At 39.6% G+C, this 23,320-nt stretch overlaps 1 protein-coding gene across 1 annotated transcript in view; it reads right to left on the bottom strand.

The window, feature by feature from the left end:
• Positions 1–899: 899 nt before the first annotated feature.
• Positions 900–23,320, bottom strand: part of cdh13 (cadherin 13, H-cadherin (heart)) — a 318,397-nt gene continuing 295,976 nt past the window's right edge. The window contains exon 15 of the mRNA XM_051381597.1: positions 900–1,489. Coding sequence (XP_051237557.1) covers positions 1,458–1,489 — 32 coding nt within the window. The 3' untranslated portion in view covers positions 900–1,457. The remainder of the gene's footprint in view (positions 1,490–23,320) is intronic.

Raw genomic sequence — 23,320 nt, 5'->3', positions numbered from 1 at the left:
ACACAACCTCTAAACTGGTCTCCCAAATCCTCAGCTTCAACTTCAGGGCTCCTTGTGTCAAATCAAATTCAGGCATTAACAGGCAGAGGTTTGATATTAAAGCCCCTAGGTGATGCAAGATTAGGTTTGAAAAATTGTTGCAATTAGTGTGCACAAAGTTTATTTTCCAATTGGTAGTCATGTGTTGGTCTTGTAATTCAGTACAGTGCCTAATTTAATACAATGAGGCCACCTTCAGTATTGGCCAAATACTTTTGACTTTACCTACCCTTCAGTGCATCACTGACAACAGCATCACGGCTTATCAACACAAGAGCCTGTGTAAGTGTTGCTAAAGGGTAGAATAAGAATGAACCATGAAGTCTAGTTCTTTATCAAACACTTTATCAAATCACTGTACAACAACATTATGACCACCTGGGCACCCTGGCTGACCCAGTCGTCTAGCCATCACAATTTGGCCCTTGTCAAAGTCACTTACATCCTTAAACTGCCCAACACCTCAACTTGAGGACACAATGTTCACTTGCAGGTGCAATGATAATAACCAGATAATAAGTGTTAATCACTTCACCTGTCAGTGGTCATAATGTTGTGGCTGATCGATGTGTAACATGCTAACAAGGCATTCTATCAGGAATGAATGCTTGCAGACAGGGTGCTTTTCATTACGCTCACTTCCTCCTGTGACCCAGAAATTGTTCCCCCTCTTCCATCATGAAGGATCTTCCAGTCCCTTAAATGCACCTTGAGGAGACCAGGAGAGAGGAGAGAAGAGAGAGGAGGCTTCTGGAGGACCTGACAGTAAGGAAACACAGGTGTATCCTACATCTAAAATACTAAAAATACAGCACATCCACATATGGGAAGTCCTATTTGTATGTTAGACAATATTCAAACAAAATCCAGTGATTCTTTATTCACACAGTTTATTCTCACAGCATGTTCTTTGTAGTGTGTGTACAGGGATCTACAGATAATATAATAGAACACAGTTGCATGGTGAGATTCGCCTTCATGCATAAATCTAACACACAATTTTATTTAAAGTGTTGTGGCATCATTTTGTTTGTTTTTATTTTACAATACAATTGACATACACACATTTGTATGTGGTGTATTATTGTGTAAATAACAATAATGCAGTAAAAAAAACAAAGTCATCATAACAAATAACACTGATCCATACATAAATTAGAAGATTTTAAAGAAATATTATATCATCATTACAATCAGCAACAGTAATAATACTACTAAACACTATTCTACATTTTACATACCTAAATGAACAGTGTAAAGGTTTGAAATTGTTCTTAAATAAGGGGTTCTATGGACATTTGTAGCAGTTGATTTGACAGGTGGTAAAGCAGTAACGTCTAAGGACTGGCTATGGACCCAAGGATTTTTCATTTGGCAGCCTTGGCTCCGCCGTCCTCGTTTCTCTTCCTCTCTTCCTCTCATCTCTCTCTCACATCCTCGCTGGGAGGAGCTGGGAATGAAGTAAGCGAGGGAAGCAAGGAGACACAGATTAATGAAAAGCACCCAAAGCCAACACAGAGTTGGCTGACAATAGGTTTTATGGATGGATGGGTGACTGTGTTTATATGTGTTAGATAAAGGTCATATGGAGTAGGAGTAGACAGACAAAAATTGGAAATGTGATCAACATGTGGACCCATTCAGAAATGTTAGTCACATTTAATTACTTAGAGTTTTATTAGATTACATAATTAAACACATTTGAGATAGATAAGAGATGAAAAAAGGACGTTGGAGGAATTGTTGGATGAAACAACGATGGCAGGGAGGGAGTTAGAGCTGCACCAATCAATATTTTTAAATTAACAATGGATCAAATGACTTTGTGTAATGTGAAAGGGGTCAACAAGTACAAATCCACAGTCTCCCTCATCTCTACAGAGGATTTTAGCATCTTTCAACTAATTGTTTTGTTTTATATAACCTATAATTTATACTTGGCTCAGTCTCACCGCTGTCATTAGCATTGTTTCCAACAGCAAGGATCTGCCTATTGTGCCTGTTAGAATTGCCAATTGCCATTATATTTTCCTCTTTTTCATTAACAAAAACTCTTTATTTGTACTTGACACAGACTCAAGTGTAGAAGTACAAGAAGTCTTCAAGGAAGGATGACACCAAACACTCAGAGCTCTATGACCAACACAATACGTTTTATAAAGATCTCAGAAAAAAAGAAAAGGCATGGGAAGCAGTTGCCACAGCTGTTTATGCAGAGGGTACGTTTATATGAGCTATATTTTTGTGATACATGACATGCAGTCTTTCCCTCCCACTTGTTGTATCCCTTCGTAGTAAATCTTTGAGACAAGATAGGGCATTTTTATTGTCTATCCTGTAAGTGTCTATACTTGGTTAATTAATAGCTGTTTTCTGCACTGAGATATTTAAAAGACCATTTCACTGTCATGACCGTCTTTGTTAAAGGGCCCCATTTTCATACCCCTTCCCCACCTTCTCAAAGCCAAGCACCATCCTTCACACTTGAAAGTTTGCCTAGGTCCCTTTATCCTAAAATTGAGACCTCTAGTTTTGTTTGTTAGAATCAAAGTACTGGAATATTTCCAGCTGCTGAATGTTTCCATCTTCCAAACTAGTTTCCTCCACAATTACAAAAATTAGAAATCAGTAGAGGGTGACGTAATTTATTGAAGAGTAACTGTAATATTATTACTGAAATGTATTAGTAATTAGGTACTAGTTACTAGAAAAAGTTATATTATTACTAGTAATTAATTACTGCCCAACATTGCATATCACTGTAAGCAATAACAATTGGACCTACAGTTCAAATGCAATTTATTTAAAGCTTTCAGACCCATTTTTACATGACATTAAAAACACACATTTAAGCTGGTCAACATTCAAATTAACTGCACGAAAAAAGAAAAATGCATCCAACATTTGTTGTTTAATGACATTGCCATAGGGAATCACTCTTGATGACTTCATTTACATTCACATTGTTGTGCAATAGCTGGGTAATGACTCCTAGACCATTCTGTCCTGGCATGATACTTGGCCCTCAGGGGAGGTGAAACATGTGCTTAGCTTCTCCCACACATTGTAGGGGTCACTGCCGCCCCTGTTTCTGTCCAGGTTCAAAACTGGTGGAGACCCATTCCTCTCTCCTCTGCCTCATCCAGCCACCTTTGGTTTTCAGATGGATTTGTCAGGTAGTTATGGAGGTCGACGCTTGTCATGACCACAGAGCCCAATTGTTCAGGCTTCAAGTTAAATTGCGTGTGTAGTACCCTCCATTGTGCTGACAGAGTGCCCAAAGCACTCCACCATCATCATGGCGGGAGACAGTCTGCAATTAAAGATCTTCCTCCTACCCCTGGATGTTTGTACCGGGAAATGGCTTCATTAGATCGCTCTTCAAGGGGAATGCAGCATCCCCCACCACAGTGTATGGCACAGGACCGTGCCCTCCCGAGCCCAGTAAAGGGCTGTCTGCAGGCACATCTAGTGGTTTTGCCTCCATGCCTCTTCCAAGCAGAGACTTGAAGTACACACACCCACCACATCCAAAGTCCCTAACCTGGACAAATGTGAAACAGCAGTCTGCACCAACCAGGGCAAGAAGAACAATAGAGAAAGTCTTGTTGTAGTTTAAGTAAAGGCTTCCTGAATTTGTTGGTGCTTCAGTGGTGACATTTTCCCCGTCTATGGCACTTATGCAGTTTGGAAAGTTCCATTTTGACCAGAACTTTCAGGCAGCTATCTTTATCTGTTGGCCCAAGACAAAGCCCACCACAGCAGACTCACACACCCACAGGATTTTGCACATAATCCATCCACATCATATTACTAGCAGGGCCAGGCCCATCAACAGACACCTCCTCCCCCAAATGCAAACACACAGCAACAGTTGACCCAGATGCCAATTCTGGACGATTTGGAAGACCCATCGATACCAGTGTGAATACAGTTATTACTACTGGCCATCCAACCACACAACCTCAGTTCATTATTTTCAATAAGTTGTACGTAGGTTCTTTTTTTGTCAGATTTTACAGGCTTCAATTAGTAGTAACTTTTTTCTGTGTGTGAAGGCTACTAATGTACAGACCTGTTTAGAGAATTTAAATACTTTGTACAGTGTACTTATTTTGTATTTTCTAAAGTGGTGTCTAGAAATGCTCTGTTTATTTAGTGTTTCAGTAAAAACACTTAAACTACAATGTCTATTTTACTCTGATCTTCCACAATGAATGCTCTTCAAATGTTAAATAATTATAGTTACGTCAGTGTAACAGCAAGCTGCCGCCTGGTCAGGTCTGTTCCAACAAGGGACAGAAGATGATCTGCAGTCATTCTGAAATATTTCAGGTGCGCAGCTTTGCAGCCAGATGGTGGAAAGCTCCAAGTTGCCTCCTCCTTTGATTAACCCGTGTTCTTCACCCTTTTCTCCTTTTTTTGTGCAAGAGATAAAGCTTAATAGCGCTAAAGAATTTAAAATAATTACTGAATTACTGAGATAGTGTAAATATTTTGAATTAACAAATAACAGAGTATGCTACACTTCCTATGCTGAATAAATCTCAAAATTGTCCGAAGACACAGTGGAAAGTCAAAAGCACAGCAAAGGAGGGACTTCTTCTGTTGTGATTCAAGCACACAATGAACCAAGCAGCTGCTTATATTGTTGGTTTGGTGCCTATAATGTCAATGAAGGTCCAGATGGTCAATTTGGTAGAAACCTGTGAAGAGGGATTACTGTATGTGTACTGTGGGTTCTTATTTTTTAATGTGTATATGGCATTAAAAATTAAATAACATTTAAATTTTTCATGGACATTATACAAGGTAAACTGACAGCTGACACGCCCTCAGTGTAAATGCCTTGTGCGTGCCAGACGGAGCAGTTCAGCGCCATAGACGCCATGTGCTGCAAATCAACAGCTAGAAAGCAAGATTTCTCCCTCAAGAGTTGGTGGGAAGCAAAAAAGGGCTAAAAGGAGACTGAATGTTGGACTTAGATTACAAACTTCTGTGTCTGCTAGATGTGTGATGAGGTGACCATTTGCTAACATTTACAGCAGTGCAGTCATTGGTGTACAGAGATAACAGATATGAGAGGAGAGGACACAGCCTTGTGCAGCATCGGTGTTGGTGGTTAGGGGAACAGACAGGTGGCTGCTAGGACGCACCTGTTGCTTCCTGTTGGTCAGGAAGGTTTTGATCCAGATGGGGGTAACAGCAACTGTAGTAGCTTGGTATGTAGACAGTCAGGGAGGATGGTATGAAAAGCTCAGCTGAAGTCCACAAACAGCCCTGACATACATGCTGGGCGTGTCCAGGTGTGATACTGTACGGTCGAGGCTGAGGTTAACAGCATTGTCCACAGAGTGGTGGCTCTGTAGGCGAACTGTAAGGGGTCCAATAAAGGGTCTGTGATTAGTTGGAGGAAGTGTTTCAAAGCACTTAATGATTACAGATGTCAGAGCAACGGGTCTGTAGTCATTCATGCATAATTCTGTCTTTCTTCCTACCCTCAGTGTTTGATAGGGGACCTTTTAAACCAGGTATAAAATGTGCCAGACAGGGGGATGGGGTTGATTGAACTGAATGTGACCACTAACAGAGAGGAAATTATTCCATTCAATTTTCAAAATGGGATCACCTTAAGAAATATTACCCAGCATCCACAACCCATATTTATCATTGCTATAATGGTATACAAAATGCTGTGATTCGAAACCGTTAATTTTAAATTTTCTGATCTGATTGAGGCACTACAGCTCATTTCTAAATGCCACATTGTTAGCATTCATTTCCTCCATAGGAACCCAATCCAGTGGACTATAAAGTCAAAAGGAACTGATTGGACTGGAGCAAAGTGCAAGGCAGAGGACAAAATGTGTGCGAGGCATTGTCCCAGTCAGTCAGTTCAGTGGCTTCTGAAAAAGTAAATTACCTGAATTAGACCATGACCACACTAAGTGCAGTGTGTAACATTTAGGAGGTTATATTAGTAGAAATGGAATATATTATATTCACTCATTATTTCCATTAGTATATAATCACCTGAATAAAGGAATCGTTTAGGGCTGCCTTTTAATAGTTAACTTAATTATTAGACTCTGAGAAGAGACTTAGTCAATCCACATTTCATTAGTCGCAGAAAAACAAAAACAACGTCAAACTCCATTTGGGTGCTGTGCCTTGTCACTGGGAATTATCAGGGGATTGTTGTAACACAGAACTTTTCTCTTGTAGCACAAGGAGTCACTCATGGCTTGTTCCCACCGCATGTTATCATCGTCTACGTGGCCGAACATCTTGATTTTTATTTCGGTGCCTATGTTGACAGAGTAGAGTGGTCACACAGTTTAAACTTCCTTCTCAAAGTAAAAGCACTGGAGCAATCTTCTGCCAGCCCTATGTTTCCCAATACACTTTTCCCTGTATAATGTCCATGGAAAATCTATGTACTGCCCTTCAGCTGGCAAGTGAAGCCGCTCTGCAGCAGCCACGCAGCTGACACATTCAAATTCATTACTGCTTTTAAAATATATTTACTATTAGTTTTAATTTATTAAATTCATATAAATGTGCCACCACTAGTTGACTATTGGCTTTATTTTACGACTACCAGTCAACTAGGAAAGTATCTGGTTGGGGGCAGCCCTAGAATCGTTTGAGCAAAATGAGAACATTTCATGCGCAGTCTAACAGTTAATAACCCCCCATTTTTTCCCAGGCCTTGGTCCATATTCAGAAGCCAGAACTCGGTCTCCTCTGGCCCTCTGTTATCACTTATTTAGTGTGTCAATATACAATCAATGTGCAATCACACAGTGCAGGCACTCCACTCACTTAAAATGATGCAGGAACTGCAGCCTTGGTTACTCTGTTGCATTTCACAAAAGTAGTGACTGGGCATGTAGAATGTCAGACTCTCACATAGCAGACAAGGGTCCGACTCCTGTCACAGATCTGTACTTAACATTTGCTTTTTTAATTAAACCTAACCGTGGTCTTTCCTTTTTTTTGCCTTACCCTACCCATACCTAATTTAATTGCCATAATAATGATCTTTCTCTTATCTTAACAGATAAGTTGCAATGATATCGCAGGAAGCAAGAAATTAAGAAAAATGCAAGGATTAAACGTAATCTGGGGTTTTGCTGAATAGTACAATACTGAGGTTCCTGTTGGGGTTGGATTGATTTAATGATCTGGAAGAGTTTAGAAAACAAGACTGTCAGCAGCAGCAAAAGCCCCAAAACGTTCAAGTCAGAAACCCATCACAAAATCAACATGAAACACCTTAAAAAGTGAAAGACACTATACATTTTAACACTGACAATATGGTAGCTTCAAAAGAGCAGCTTAAAACTATACATTTATTTTTTCTATGTTACAGGGATCAGTGGCAGTTTTTAAAAGCACAGACAAATGAAAACATTGGGTCTTTTTAAAGGGTAATTACATATGGCGCTCTTGTTGTTTCATTTGGAGGACTTATTGTGTAAAATGCTCAGTCTATTCAACCACACTTTCCTGTGAGTACTTCATTTTGTTTGCTGCCAATCACCATTAAGCAGAGGACAAGATTTGACCAATTTAAGTTGTTTTGATTGCAGAAAAAAAAAAAAAAAATGCGGAAAAGAAAGCCTTTTTCAACGTTTTATTTTTAAGCTTTTGTTTTATTCAAATTGAAGTTGCCACTCTATTTGAAGCCTTTTGAGCCTTTGGTTGTAATTAAAAAAACATGCATGTAAAATCAAGCTGATCCCCAAAGTAAGTGGACACCAGCAAGTTGGAAAGTCTGGCATCCTACTAGACTTAACTTGTTCAAAGCTATTACATCTAGTGTGGTCGGAATCTTGTTGTGGATCCAAATAGTATTTTCAGATATAGTGAACAAAAATGGCCTCAGGTTCCCTCTGGGCTTAGACGGCCTGCTTACTGTTCAATTCCAGGAAAGCAAAGTGATGGAGACCTGGAAAGGCCAGAGTCGTTTTAATTGACTTTGTCTCCACAGTTAATAAGGTAAGAGACTAAAGGATAGACAGCAACAGCTATTAGTGACACTGCTGAACATATAGAGTTCCTTTTGACTCAATAAAGTATCTGAGTTATCTCTGTTTGTCAGTAGGTCATGAAGGGTGAATGGAAAAAAGGCATTAAGGAAGCTGGGAAAGTGAACTTCTCTCTCACTTTATTTATTCATTTATATATAAATATCTGTCACTGCTAATAATCTACAAGTGTAATGCAAGGACTTTATTCTGTAATTTCCTACCGGAGTGATTTCGCGGCTAATAAGAGAGGAAATTCATCCCTGGGTGCCGTTAATCTCCAAGCAAATTCCTTTAATTGTAATGCAAATTGACTTTATTTGTACAACATTACTGCAAATCCTCGGTAAATGGCACTAATGCTGTTAGATGATCTACATACTTACAAGCACGAGCGTTGCGTTGCAGAGTTGTTTATTCCATAAAAAAATCCTACAACCACGTCATGGACACTTCACTGACAGCTTTTCAGCTTTCACAACATGTTTCTCTTATTATTTCGCGTAGAGAAGCTGAAATTGTCTGATGTATTGTCAGGACTATGCTGTTTTTAAATCCAACTCAATTAAAAGTTTGACCTTCACTTTCACAGGTTTTTATTTTCTCAAATAAATATGAGAGAGCTGCTGATGCCAGAATTGTGGATAATATAATATGATTATTCAGTGTCTAATCACATGAAAAGGCAAATGGATGACTCATGTGAGAGCAGAGAAACAGGGACCTGAAGTCCATAGTCCATAAATCTGCACATACATTTGCCCCCACTGTGTTCCTGTGACCACCTAAACCCCCATTGACTTGCATTAGTGTAAATCAACCCTGGGAGTAAATGTGCTGAGTCCATCTGGGGGCTCCTCATAGTTATCAGCAGGAAAATCACAGGCATCCGACCGCAAAGAGACACAATGAGCACAACAGTGAAAACAAATTGGTACTCTGGAGAGCTCTGATGCCTCCTTTTTCCTACCGAGTTTGTTGAGGACGACATAATAAAATACTTTAGCTGCTGCGATGATGTCTGTTGGAACTGTAAACAATAAGACAGCCATCAGTGTGCATGTTAAGCCCGTGTGGAGAAAGCATGCTGAGCTGCTTATGTCTGATATTGTGTGGTTACGAACATGCAAAGGTCAAGCTGATATGCGTCATGCTAATATAAATCCTTATGTTGAGCCTGTTTACAACACGAGTAAAACATCTTGTTTCTATTCCCTGTTGATTTCATGGGTTGTTCTCTACTTGTATTCATTATCCCCTGGGGACATTGAATTGCATTATACACTGTATGGTGCGTTTAAGCACACAGACAGATGTGCTGCATTCACAAGATGTTCCCACCCCCAACAACCATCAATTTTTCATTCTTTTGTTTGTTTAGCAACGCCTGTGAATGTTTTTTTGTGAAATTAACCAGCCCGCAGTTAAGACACGTTACATCTCAAGGCTATAATAAAATACTATATATGACTTATGACTTTTATTTTATAAGACCACAGGGTCTGAAATGGGTCCCCGAGCAACTGGCATTAAAGCTAGTATGACATATTGCCAATGCTTCCTAAACCCAACTATGTAAAGGAGCTTAATGATAAGTCCTCTGAGGCAGCACATTATCAGCCCACCAGCCAAACTATCTGAAAGACTAACAGACAAAAGCGAAGTTTAGTTAAGATGTTTTAAACATGGTACCAGGGAAGCACAGCAAATCTCACGCTCACCCTCACTCTCTGCAAAAGGTATGGGGACAGTTGATAAATGCAGTTTTCTCCACAGGGATTCTGTTTAATTTAGCCTGTTATATGACAGACTATCACATGAAGGCAGATGCTGTGTTGTTGGCATCATATACTGACATCCACAACCTCCATCTCTCTTTTATTGCCTCATTTGCATATCAAGGCCTCCTGTTTAGCACCTTTGTTTGTGTGTAAGTCAACACAGAAAATGGGAGAGTGATGTGTTATCGACCTTGAAATGTATCAGTGACTGAGAGGAGTAGAAATTGCTAAAAAGAGACTTCATATGGTGTTTTGTGTTCTTACTTTGACTTTACAAAATGGATATTTGCTTCGGAGAGGCTATTAAGTGCAATGGTTACAGCACATTAGCTGTGCACCTTTGCATTTAATGAAGGAAGCTGTTCTTTCTTAGTGTTCTTTGTAGCTTCACTCTGACTCTTTTAAGATGTCCTGCTAATGAGGCAGGGAATGCTTAATAAGGTAAAGAGCTACAATTTCTATGCACTGCTGTTTAGCTCAAGCCAAAGTCATTACAATTAGATGACACAGAATATCCAGAGCGACCTCCAAAAACAAATCAAAGATTGATTTACTCTGTAACTGAGCAAGTACTCTGTAACTGAGCAAGTTCTGGGAAATGCACTAGGTCTATGGTTAGAAAAGAGGATAGATACCAAATTCAGGTTTATGCACTAACCATGGCGCCAGGGCCAGGAGGCAGTTACCTTAGCTTAGTAAAAAGACTGTAAGCAAGGGAAAACAGCTAGCATGACACAATGTCCCAGCACGTAACTGCGTTGTCACTCTTTACATTTCTTTTGTACGGTTTGGACAAACGTTTTTTAAAGCTTTGGACAGAGCCTGGTTGCTGTTTGTCCCTGCTGCCGGGCCTTGTGCTAAGTGACGCTAATTATCCCCTGGCTCTAGCTCTATGTTTAACAGAAATTACAGCAGTGGCATTGATCTTTTCACCAGTCTGCAAGAAAGAACATACTTTTATTTCCCAAAATGTTGATATATTCCTTTAAGAAAAGTAAAAGAGAGACTGACAGAACAACTGAATAATTTAATAACTCAGAAGCTTCAGCAGATGCATATGCCCCCCCTGTTAAAGCAAGGGTATTTAAAAATTGTCATGAATCTTTTATTCTCACAAGAAAATAGATAAAGTGTCCAAACAAGAATAACAAAATCTGCATAAAGCTCTCTTGCAGCATTTCATTCCTGTCTGATGTTTTTATCCCTGAATTTTTCATTTCATATCCACAATACTCCCAAACCTTTTTGCAAGTGGTGCTTCATTCCACAAGAGACAGTGGTTTGTTGTTCAGAATAGGAGACAGACAGACAAATAAGTCACAAATATAGCTCAAGAGGGTCCATTGTCACTGATTGTTAACCAGTTGCCAGGCAAAGTTCGGTTTTAGTTGTTAAATAACCCTGGTGTCTACTCAAGACGTGATGAAATGAAATATCAGGGACCATGTTTTTACATTATGCTATTTGGAAGGAAAGACCTTGAGAACAAAAAACATTTCTTATTGCATACGCTTAATCAAAACACATTAGAGATACAAGCTGGAGGAGGGTACCCTCATCTCAGAGCAGATCAAGGTCGATGTTGGCTCTTTCTCTCTTTTTGCCTCTTTCATCTGGAGCATGTAGTACAGCTTGATATGCATATACATGCCCTTGAGAAGGACATCCCTGCTGTGTCAAGGTTGATTATACAGTTGGGATTATTAGTAAAGAACATATTTTGTGTATACAAGACTGATTAGAGTTGAGAGTAGAGAGCTTCCATTTACATTTTATTTTATGGCAAAAAAGAACCAAAACAAACAAATCAATCTGACACACAAGGATTCAATTTGACAAATGTTAAAGCAAAACTAAGAGTTCACAGACACACTAGCAGATCTGTGCCACTGTATTTGGGTACAGCAGGGCTTTGAGCTAAATGCTGACATGCCTACAATGCCAATTTACTGACGTTCAGCAGGTTACTATGTTTACCATATAAGTTATGCATATTAGCATCCAAACATGAATAATAAGCACAAAACATAAGTACAGCTGAGGCTGATGGATTTCAAGGTATTGGACAATTTGGACAAAGTTAAAGTCATTACAGTTCATCCCGAAAGGAACCATGAACATCTCTACCAAATTCTATGGCAATCCATCAAATAGTTGTTGAGATATTTCAGGCTGGATCAAAGTGGTGGACTGACAGACATTGTCATTTGTAGATCATGGGATTCCTAACGTGGCTAAAAAGTAGGGCTTAGTTAACCAACTTTTCATTAGTCTGATAGTTGCAGAACAACAAAAACAATGTTGGTGAGCTGCGCCTAGTCACTGGAATGAAAGTATCAGAGGATTGTTGCAAAATGTACCTTTTCTCTTGTAACACACAAAGTCATGAACTGTGCACTAGCAAGTTAGCAGTCCTTTTAGCTGACTGTACCTTGACTGTGAGCTTGAAGCACTTTTTACACCACTAGAATAGCAGGTTTGGACTGCTGTGAAGAGCAGGCCTTCAGGCCTGGGGCCAAGGACCCAACAGACAACCCTGCAAGGGAGCGGGACCGGAATAGGCACCAGAGCTGTGTGAGTGGGCAAGTGAGAGAAGAGCAAATTTGTCAGTCAGGGACAGCCAGGCTAAAAAGCATCAGTGCCATTATAAGTAAGCATTTTAGAGATGCTTAGATATAGCCAGCATGTACCAGCAATCTGCCAGATTTGTAAACTTTATCGGATAGAACTAGTGTATATGCACGAGTGGTAGTATTGGTGATAGGGGGGTCACTGGATGCTTTCAAGGATCATGGCCAGCAGATTGTGGCAGGTGATGCTACATTATCAGAAAAGATGAGGGAGGGAAAATAACAGTTGATGGATGAAGGAGAGAATATAGAGATCCTTTAGGCCTGGTTGAATATATTGCTCCTCTAATTACCACCAATATCTGCCAATGGCCCATTCAACGTTTGTCACAGGTTCAGGGCGTTACTTAACCTTGCTAAGCCTAAGTAGAATGAGAGTGAAAATGATAATTGAGTGGTCATTACAGATGAGGATCTTGTGTTAATAGGTGCTAAATGATCATCTAGGAGGGAATAAATGAGTCTGAATGGCTGAGTGGGAGATGGCGGATGGAGGATATTAGTATCATTATTATTGGATAGTATCGTTGCTGTTGGCATTTCTAGAATTAAAGTTATAGGGAGCTGTGAGGAGGAAATCCTCCATGCTGGCAAAGCTATAAGCTGTAATTAGTGAAATTAAAGTGCTCAACCAATGGATGGTTTTGTTATAAAGCCACAGAGAGGCGGAGGAAAAGTCACCCTGCCTATCCTCTTGAATGTTTTTCTGCTGTTTAAAAACTGATGAAGTTGTTTTTAACTTGGGAGCCGCTTTGTAACCATTAAAGATCCTGTTTGTCCTTCCTTTCAGTACTCACCTTGTCTTACTTAGTCATCTCTTGCATCTCATAGAATATTTCTCTTAGCTGTTTTTTTTACTGTGTATGATATGAAAAACAAGAATGGAACATGACACATGAATCAACTGAGCCTAAACCGACAAGTATATTGCATTACACAATATTTTACATGGGAGGGTGGCTATACATGAACTAGAAACTGCTGTTGTTATGTATTGTTAATGTAAAGTGCACCCATCATTTCCTCATTAAAATCCAGCAAAGGTTAATGAGCAGTTACTTCTGAGTGCTTGCACATGTGCAGGTGCAAAGATAGCAGAATGCATTTGTCTACAGCAACATTAGACTGAGAATGAACCCTGTTTTTATACAGTTAACTCAGCTGCCAAAAGAAGGTTTCATTTGATCCAAAAGTTTGTCTCCATCCGTTGTAATAAGTCTGACAAATGCAAAAATCCAATACAGTATAGTGCAAATAATAGGTTATCTACAGTGGAATAAGCACAGATTAACTAAGACAGCTTGACTGTGAAGTGTTCACATCTATACATGTGAAAGTCAGAGATCACATATTTGTAATAGTAAATAGACTGCATTTATGTTGCATTTTTCTAGTCTATCGACCGACCACTCGCACCGCTTTACAACACATGCCAACATTCACCCATTGAAACACATGTTCACTGATGGCAGAGGCTACCATGCAAAGTGCCACTCTGCTCATCAGTGTTAAGATTCAGTGTCTTGCTTAAGGACATTTTTACACTCCCTCTGGAGGAGCTGATTACAACCAGATTACAAGATGACAACTCTCCCTCCTGAGCCATGTCATAATAATTGATGGCAATAACAGAATTCCAACAGATATAAACTAAATTCAGCTGAGAAGTAATGCACAAGTAACAAAGGAGAACAACAGGGTTTTAAGACTCACTGCTTGTTAAAAAATAGCACGGAAATGTGTTAGGACTTTTTGATGAAAGCTGATTACATTCATTAAAGTTGACAGGTAGCTGAAATCAACATGCAATCCGGACTTCACATCTGGTGTTATATCTCTGTCTAAAAAAGAGTATATTAAAAAAAGTCATGAATAAATAAAGTTGACTTTTGATTTTAAGTTTTACATCCAACTGAAGTTGGCTTTTATTGTGGCACTTAAGAGTCACTGCATGAACCACATATAAAATGCCCATTATCATAACTGCTATGGGCTGTAACTATTATCTTTAACTATGACTTTTATCCCAGCTGGTGGCATACATCAGTTGAAACACCCACTTTTAACCTTTGTGAGCGAAAATCATTTTGTTTTCTCTATGGCAAACACCTGTCGATGAAAGAATAGAAAACATAGCAATGTTGTAGAAAATGGTCTGTCTTGCAGTGTCACTCTCACTCTCTTTAATTCCTTTTTCTTGGTTGCTTGCATATTCACTTCCCCCTTTTACCTATTCTCCTTGAAGACAGAAATCAGAGGGTAAGCTGGAGACTTTCTGTACGATCAGGAAAGATGAAATGTATCATTTGATGAGTTACACTCATTCACAGCCAATATATAATTTACACTGAGAACCCTTTAATGGGTCCTATAGATCAGTCACTCATACCCAAGGACTTGTACAAGGCCGGGCTAAGGTAAAGGTAAAAAACAGCCCATATGCCCCCTTTTGCTTTGCTGCCCCTCTGGAGGAAAAATTCTGATCTACAAGTAGCCCATAGCCTAATTAACCTGACTGCGCCAGATGATTTGTTAAACAAAGCCATCTTGGAAGTTGTCATTGGAAACTGTCTGGAAAGGACAGGCACTTTGAAAAAATAAACTGGATGAACCATCCGTCTGTCATCCTCTATCGCAAGGGAATTTCAACCAATCAAATCAATGAACCATATAACATTGACAAACTCTTACTGTAGCCAGTTGGGAGAAGAGCAGAATCCTCTATTCGATCGAGAAAAGTCTTCAGCCTTCAGTTCTTTGCAATTCTTTCAATAAAGAAATACTTTTCAGTTCTGATGGAACAGCGTACGGTATGCTAACCTCTATGGGAGCTGCCATTGTTGTTAAATGAACGGTAATTAGTTTAAATGAACTTCCTCAAGGGATGCGGATTGGTCCACTACCACTGAACCGGCCACAAACACATAGATTGAGGCCTTGCAAGATGGATACGTGCGTGATCTTGTGAGTAACACTATTGGTTTCCACCTTGACCGAGATGACAAGAAGAAACAATGAAAGGTCTTCCATCACCGTCCTGGACAAACTCAAATTTGTCCTTGATGCTTTAACGGGCAAGAACAAAATGGATATGAAGACCGACAGACCTTCCATGGGAGACATAATAAATGCTGCGGCTTGCTTCCCTGCCCTGGCCAGACCTCACTACTGCATATGGGGCCCTAGATAATAGCTTTGGCTACAAAACACTTCATTTCCACAGCTCAGATCAATGTGTTGAAACAAAATGGCTTGATCTTTTACGTGTAAAAGGCCCCATGTGTGCATGGCTAGGCTAAACTCTTGGGGCCCAGCTGGTATTTCTTTCCTGCATGATTGCTTAAAGTGCACCATCTACCTATAACTACTGTCTTAGTTCACCTTTCTCACTATAAAGAGGGAGCTGTTGTCAACTTCACCTACAGTACCTATATTATACCTCTAATAACCTCCATTGGGTTAACAACAAGACCATCCATACAATTGCCACTTTCCCTGAGTCATCTTAGGCAGTGATTACACTGGACGTATTAACAGCTGTGGAGTGCCCTTTTGTAAATGTGACAGTGAAACAGAAACAGACTTAACAAATAAATCACAATGTGCACGAAGCACCAAAATGTCCACCGAAGCTTCAGCTCCATTGAAAAGACAAAATATTTTTGGCATATGGGCGCCCGGTTGGCTCGCTGGGTGGAGCTGGTGGCCCGTGTTTCCCGGGGCTGGGTCCTTGCTGCGGCGGCCCGGGGTTCGGGTCCGGCCTGCGGCCCCTTGCTGCGTGTCATCCCCCCTCTCTCTCTGCCCGCCTTTCCTGTCTGTCTTCAGCTGTCCTATCAAATGAAGGCAATAAAAGCCAAAAAAAATACTTTAAAAATATTTGTGGCATATGAAACATCAGATCTGTGTAGCGTGATGAGGCGACTGTAACATTCGTCAAATGAATACAAGAAACAAAAATAAAAATAACTGATCACATTTTCGACATGGTTTTCATTGTTTGAGGTTTCACTGGTGCACTTTTAATTACATAATCTAGTTCCGCCCCCTTCTGCATTAATTTAATGGCACCGGGCTGGAGAATTAGCACCACTCACAAACTGTAGTGGAAAGAAACGGAAATTAATTCATATTTTCTTTTGCATACATTTTCAAAATTCAGTTTAAAGTTTTGCTACATTTGGATGGACACTTTACTCATGAGAAGATATGTGTGGTACATTACTGTTGTTATTCTATCGCACCCAATTGGAAAGAGTGGAAGGGCCAGGTGGACTGTTAGAAGGCCAATTTACCTATCATCAAAAATGGAGAACAGATCTTCTTGTTGCTGAGCACATAGAGAAATTTGATCTCAAAGATAGAGAACAATAACAACATCACCACCTTGGGTTTAAGATATTCGGTGGGAACCATCTTAAAGATATCAAGTAGGCTAAACTCCATCGGATAGGACATCATACCCTCACTCAGGGAGATGTTCCTAGAGAGTCTCGTGCTCATAGAAATCTATTGTCATAAATGATGTCCTACTACATGAAGGGATAGGCAGCGGCGTCTATCTTCATAAATTATTATGACTTTGGTGGAAATTTCTCTAATAAAAGGACTCACAAACCAGAGAGTGTCTTTTCTGAAGTTTTATTATAACACCTGCAAGTGGGCCAACAGCCTTCCAGAAGGTGCATCAGGCTGAGAGCACTTCCTCATCTCTGTCTCTATTTATACATTCAGTGCAGTTGAACAGACATAGATGCTTTGTGTTCACTCTTGACACACAAATACACAAAAAGCCTTCCATATCATAGAATGCAGGTTCTATAGTACAACACCATGAATGGTAAACCTAAGTACTCAGTTGCACATCTAATAACATTAGGTCAAAGTGAGGTCAACTATAACTCAACACAAGTACTTTTCCATTGAATTCAATATTTTTCCACTACACATACCATATATTGTACCTTCATTTCCTGTCACCTCCTTAGTAAATGTATAGAATTGCCCACAAACAACCCTGCCACTATGAACAGACTGGCTCCTTCTTGAATCTCACATTAGCCTTCTTTCTCTGATGTGGCAAGGGCCGGCACACTCCTTGACAAACTGCTTCATCCCTCTCCAGCTAGAATAGATTTGCTGATAAAAGGAATAGAAGACTAAATAGTAAAATGTCTTCCCCTCCTCCGGTGACCAAAGGACACAAAGAACGTCTGACGCCCCTTAACAGGTTCTTTTGGACACAACTCACCATGGGTTATGTCTGTGTTAGGCAGTTAGACATTCTTGAAGAATACATTGTATCTAGGGTACTTGTTCTGTCTGCTATGCCTGCCGTTCCAAGGCTTGCACCCGTGTTTCTGATAGTTCTCAATTCTCATCTGAAGGAACCTTTCACACTCTTAACCAGATCACTGGTTTATGCCGTAATCCAGACCTGTGCATCAACAAGCTTTGTTAGGTATGAGAATAAAAACATTGTGTGCCTCTCAAGGTAATCAATGCTGCCTGCTTATTTGTGGCAACCACCATGGCACCTCAAACAGAAGTCATCCTTCATTCCTTACAACATCAATTTCCTTTTGGTTTTGTATTATGGATGATATCCCTGAAGTCTGTGGACCCAGACAAAGCCCTCTAACCTCGATACCCTGCCACTCCATGGTCACCGAAGATTAATAGATGCAGAGGTGAATTTTGACAGCCTACTTTAAACCAACAAAGGTTTGGTATAGCTCGCACTGACTTTCACATATTAATTTCAGGGTAGTATATTCATTATTTTATCTTGTGTGGATAAAACCTGTCAAAGCCCATTTGTCAGCTCTCTTGACAGTCTGTCTGCTTTAGTGTCTTTTATCTTTTAAATACCAAAAAATACAATGATAAAGAATAATAGGATCAGTATACTATTACACTAAAGGTCTGACAACCTGCTGTTTCCAATTACACCTAAAAATCTATGGTTGCATGTCCGTTTGTTTCTGCAGATCAAACATTTTGGAAATTCAAGCACTAATATCACAGCCTTCAGCTTATCCATGCATTTATTTTCTATAAGTCTCTTAACTGTGTCAAAACTGCTCTTTGCCATTGCTGCTTATTTAAAATGTTGCCAAGGAGGTTCTCTCATCGTATCTGCTCAATTTTGAGTGTCTCTGCACTGGTTTCAGAAAGGCTAAAAGTGCCTTTTAGAATCAGTGTTGAGATCTTATTGATTACCTTAAAAACACACATCAACGTGACTGACCTTTTAAATCTCTGAGCAATAACTTCACCCTGAGGTGTTTGGGCAGAAAATTGGTCTTAGTTTGTAACAGGGACTTCTAGACTATGTTTCTGAATTTCTCGATAGGCTTCATAATTATTCAGTTAATTACATAATAACCCAGTTGCTCATGTCACACCATGCTGACTTAACCTTTAACCAATAGAGAAAGGCTTTTCTAACATCCATTGCAAGAATGGTCTTTCCCAGTAATCTCTCATTTCTCTGTGGGAGAGGAGTTGTGTCCTGCAGCAACAGCAGTTTGTTTGAAACAAAATGAAGAGAGAATAGAAAAAAGATCTGTGTCTGAACAAGTTAAAATTGCAATGTTTGTTTGTTTTGGCCAAAGAAGACAAGCAGTAAACATGACATCGAAATATTATCACCTTATAAAGTTGATTTAAGCAGTTTCTTATTTTCACATCCAAAAACAAACATTCACATTCACTGAGGGCTGTGTGTCCCTTCAGGATTTCGTAGGCCTAAAATGTCTGATTTCAGGGCAGACTTTTCCAAAAAACTGCAATGCATTTTTTTGCAGTGACATCGCAGGTGAATGTGAGACGTTTGCATTGCATGTTTGCTTGGTCTGCATGTTCACAACAAGTAGGTGAGTTTGGAGATGTATAGCTCAATGTCTACTACTAGACAACTACAATGATTGGTCAAATTTCCTGAAAAAAATGTGGTGATCAGAGAAAATTTCATGGTAGCACAGAATTCACAGGAATTAGTTGAATTTGCATTATTGCAACATCGCAGCTTCCTGGAGGGACTGGATATTCACTCTCCTTTGAGGTCCTTTTACACCTGAGAGAAAGATCTGGATCTTCAGATCTTTAGTGACAAATCTCTGTGGCTTGTGTTTATTTCATGTCATGCATGCTCATTTCATCTATATAAAAATATTGATTAGAGCAACTTTAGGGAAAAAAAGTCTGTGTCACCACTGAAAATCCAAGAAAAATCAGATGGCATTGTTTAATTCCTAAATGATCATAGGCAATGCAGTACAAGAACATTACAAGTAATAAAGTTACATGTAAGTTACATCTAATCATTAGCTGATCAAACAAAACAAATCGATCTGGCAACCTTTTTTGGAAAGGTTTGACATTGTGGGAAATATGTTTTCTTTTCTTTATTGCAAGAGATGGAAGCATTGATACCACTCATGTATGTCTATTTAGTATGACCCTACATAGATAGATAGTTATCTAAGTCTAGGAAAAACAATTAAACGTATAAGAAATGAATGGGCTATGCCCTGTTATGCTTATATAACCAGTAGCTCCTCCTACCCCAGCAAATAACAATTAGTAAGTCAATTAACTTACAGCAGGAATTTATCCAATACCCAATAGATTACTTTTATAAGTTAACAGTGGAAAAACATTACTAAACATGTTAAAAGAGAAAACTCAAACTGCTCAATATCAGCATATCTTCCAAACATACCCCCCCATCCATACCACACTTGGCACATTCCCCCCAGGAACTTAACCATAAAAGGAATCCAAATGGGCTGGGACTGGTTTGGCATTCATCAGAGGATGGCCGAGTGCAGTTGAGAGGAGAGATGCAAAACACAAAAATGATATTAAAACACTAGTATTTTGTCAGGCTTTTCTTCAAGATCTCATGTATCTGTGCTCTATTGACTCTGGCCCCAATGCACAACATAACACAATTACAACTGACAGGTTTCAACCTTTAATCTGTACTCATTACCAAACAGTCGGCTAAAAGGCATATAAAAGTGACTGTGGTGGACGAGCACTATATGTTGTGACTTATTTAAGTTAGAGGTTATGGGGAATCCCTGTGACAAGAGGGAAACAGCTAGCCTGCCTCTAAGGATTAAGAAATTGTGACTAGCAGCACGTCTAAAGCTCCATAATTAATACTTTATATCTAAATGTTTAAATCTGTACAAAAACGTAGAAAAGTAGTGGGCTTTACAGGGAGTTATGTGCCAGGCTGTTTCCCAGCAGGGAGCGGTGATTTCTTGGATTCTTGTTGTTATCATGACTTTACAGCTTTAAGCTGAGTCCCTGAATTAGGCACCCTTCACCAGCAGAGAACAGACAGAGGAGAAATGGATTGGAGCATCATCAGGATCAAAGTCTGATTAACCTGTGAGAATAAAAAATGTATGATACTAGTTAGCAAAGCTTGCTATAATAATTGTTTTTAACAGACAAATACTGGAGTGGTATCTACTCATCTAACTTGTGGCGAGAATACGCATATTTTTGTGTCAAACTGTTTCTTAAGTGTGATCAACTAAGATTCAGGAATGGGATCGAATGTAAATGGAATTTAGACATACTCACACTGGTGGCAAATGTGTGTGCAACTCTTTTCGCTAGAGATCAAATGACCTTTCAGTGAACACACAATCTGCAAAACAGCATTGTGGGAATTTTCAGTAACGGCTTTATTAAATTAGTGCAAAAGACAGACATAACTCATTCAAAATGTCATCTTTTTCTTTAAGGTGGTCTTCCACACAAACCCACACACGCTACGTTCTTTTGATGAGCACAAGAGAAAAAAGCGAAACTATCCACCAAAACCACAGCCTTTGTTTTCTTCTTACACGTCTTCTTGTGACTTGTTTATGACAGATGGAGAGAGAACAGGAGAGGGCAGAAATGACTGGAGACAAAATCGAACCTAAACACATGGCAGTCATCAAAGCAAGACTCCTGATTCTGCAATTTATCACAGATCTCAAAAATAATAATAAAAAAAATGAACAAAACCAAAAAAAAGATGTTACAATAAAATAGTCAACACATCAATAGCATTAGAAATAGTGCCTAAAATCCACAGAAAAAAGGTTTCCTCTTTTTTATTTACTCACTGTGTGGGTGACCAAAAAACTTGCAATCAAAGTACATAAGTTAATCAATACTGTATATTTATACAATGGTAAAAAATAAAATATTTATATAATAGTACTTTTTTTTTAAGGTTTACACCGTTACTATAAAGATATACTGTTTTCCACTCCATGACAACTAATGCAATAAAAACAGAAGCAAATCGAAGAAAGGACTCCAGAGAGTTTCTGACTTTGAAGGCTTATGGCTACCACCTTGCCCTAAAAGACCACAACCACTGCAGACAAAGAAACAGGCTTTGTTCTCTCCACTTAAAGAGGGAAACAAGATCAAACACAGTCTGTGACGAGAAAAGAAAGGAACACATCAAAAAGTCAATGCTCTTCCCCGACCAGGACAGTAGCTCAGCCTTCGCAGTGTTCACTGGCCCACCAAGAGACAGAGAGAGGTCGATAAGATAGAAGGGGGGACAGGGGAGGAGAGGCAGATAGATAGTGGGACAATGTCTATGCAAGGGGACGGTGAAAGAGGGGAAAAGACAACAGAGGAATAGAGGTAGCTATGATAAGAAAGAGGAAAAGGGGAGGAAAGGAATGCTGCAGATTGAGTGAGAGGTTCAGATGAACTGAGGGAAAGGACCAAAGGATTGAGGTGAGATCCAAGATGAAATTGATTTATAGCTTTTGTTTTCTTACAATATCAATATACATGTTTCAAGTATCTCCTACGGATGTGGCATGTTGCCATGAACTCTGCTAACACCCAGTGTTTGTCTGCCAGTGTAATGGTGCGGTGCCAAAATGGAATACAATGAAAAGTGCAAAGAAACAAATGGAATAATTGATGACGGTGGAGGAAGTGTACAGGGGAGAGGAAAGATAGAGAAAAAAGTCAAAGAGAGTCAAATAGAGTTGGGAGAACATGAGGAGATGAGATGAGAGAGGACTGGAGTGAGGCAGGACAGATGCAGCATGGAAAGTAAAGATGAAGAGAAGGAGACGAGAGTGGCAAGAGAGATAAGTGAGAAACTTTACAAAAAAACGCTGAGTGGTGTTGTGCCGGTGGGGATTGTGTGTATTTTCTTCTTTGATTTGTGTTGGTGAGAAGGCTTCTTCTCGCTTCTTCATCTTCTTTTTCGTCTTCTTCTTCTTCTTCTTCTTCTCTCCTAAGCCTGGGTTGCGTGGGGGAGATAAGTCGTTGCTTTTCAGTGTTGCAAAAAGGACTACGGGAGGTTTCAGCAGAATCTACAGGCCTGGCGGGAGAGGAGATGAAAGGAGAGGGGAAGACAGCAGAGGAAGGGGAAAAGAGGAGAGGAGGGAGTGTGTGGGGAAGAAAAGAGAAAAGATAGGAGATACTGTAAAGCCAAGGTCATCACTGAACCAGATCAATTGCAATCAATTACACAGGACAGGTGATGGTATCGCATCATTAAAGATTCAGTAAGGACAGAACAGAGAAGTTATAATTGTTCACTCTTAGTCCACCTTTAGGCAGTAGCAACTAACTAATTGGCTTTAATGTGAGTCCACCCTGAAACTGTGTCAGCGTATACCTCCCTCAACATCCTGGACGGTTCAATCAATATGGCTGAACACAAGAAGCTCTCTCCAAACTTGGAGCCCAGAGAAGTGCACCACACTTTTGATTTATCATGCCATCAAGAGACATTTCCTAGAGTGGCTACAGTGAAGATTAATTGGCTACTGACGTGTACTTGCAGAAT

This window comes from Dicentrarchus labrax, unplaced genomic scaffold (genome assembly GCF_905237075.1).
Source record: "Dicentrarchus labrax unplaced genomic scaffold, dlabrax2021, whole genome shotgun sequence".
Classification (NCBI taxonomy): Eukaryota; Metazoa; Chordata; class Actinopteri; family Moronidae; genus Dicentrarchus; species Dicentrarchus labrax.
The sequence above is the reverse complement of the archived record's forward strand: the minus strand, read 5'-3'. Positions and strand labels throughout refer to the sequence as shown.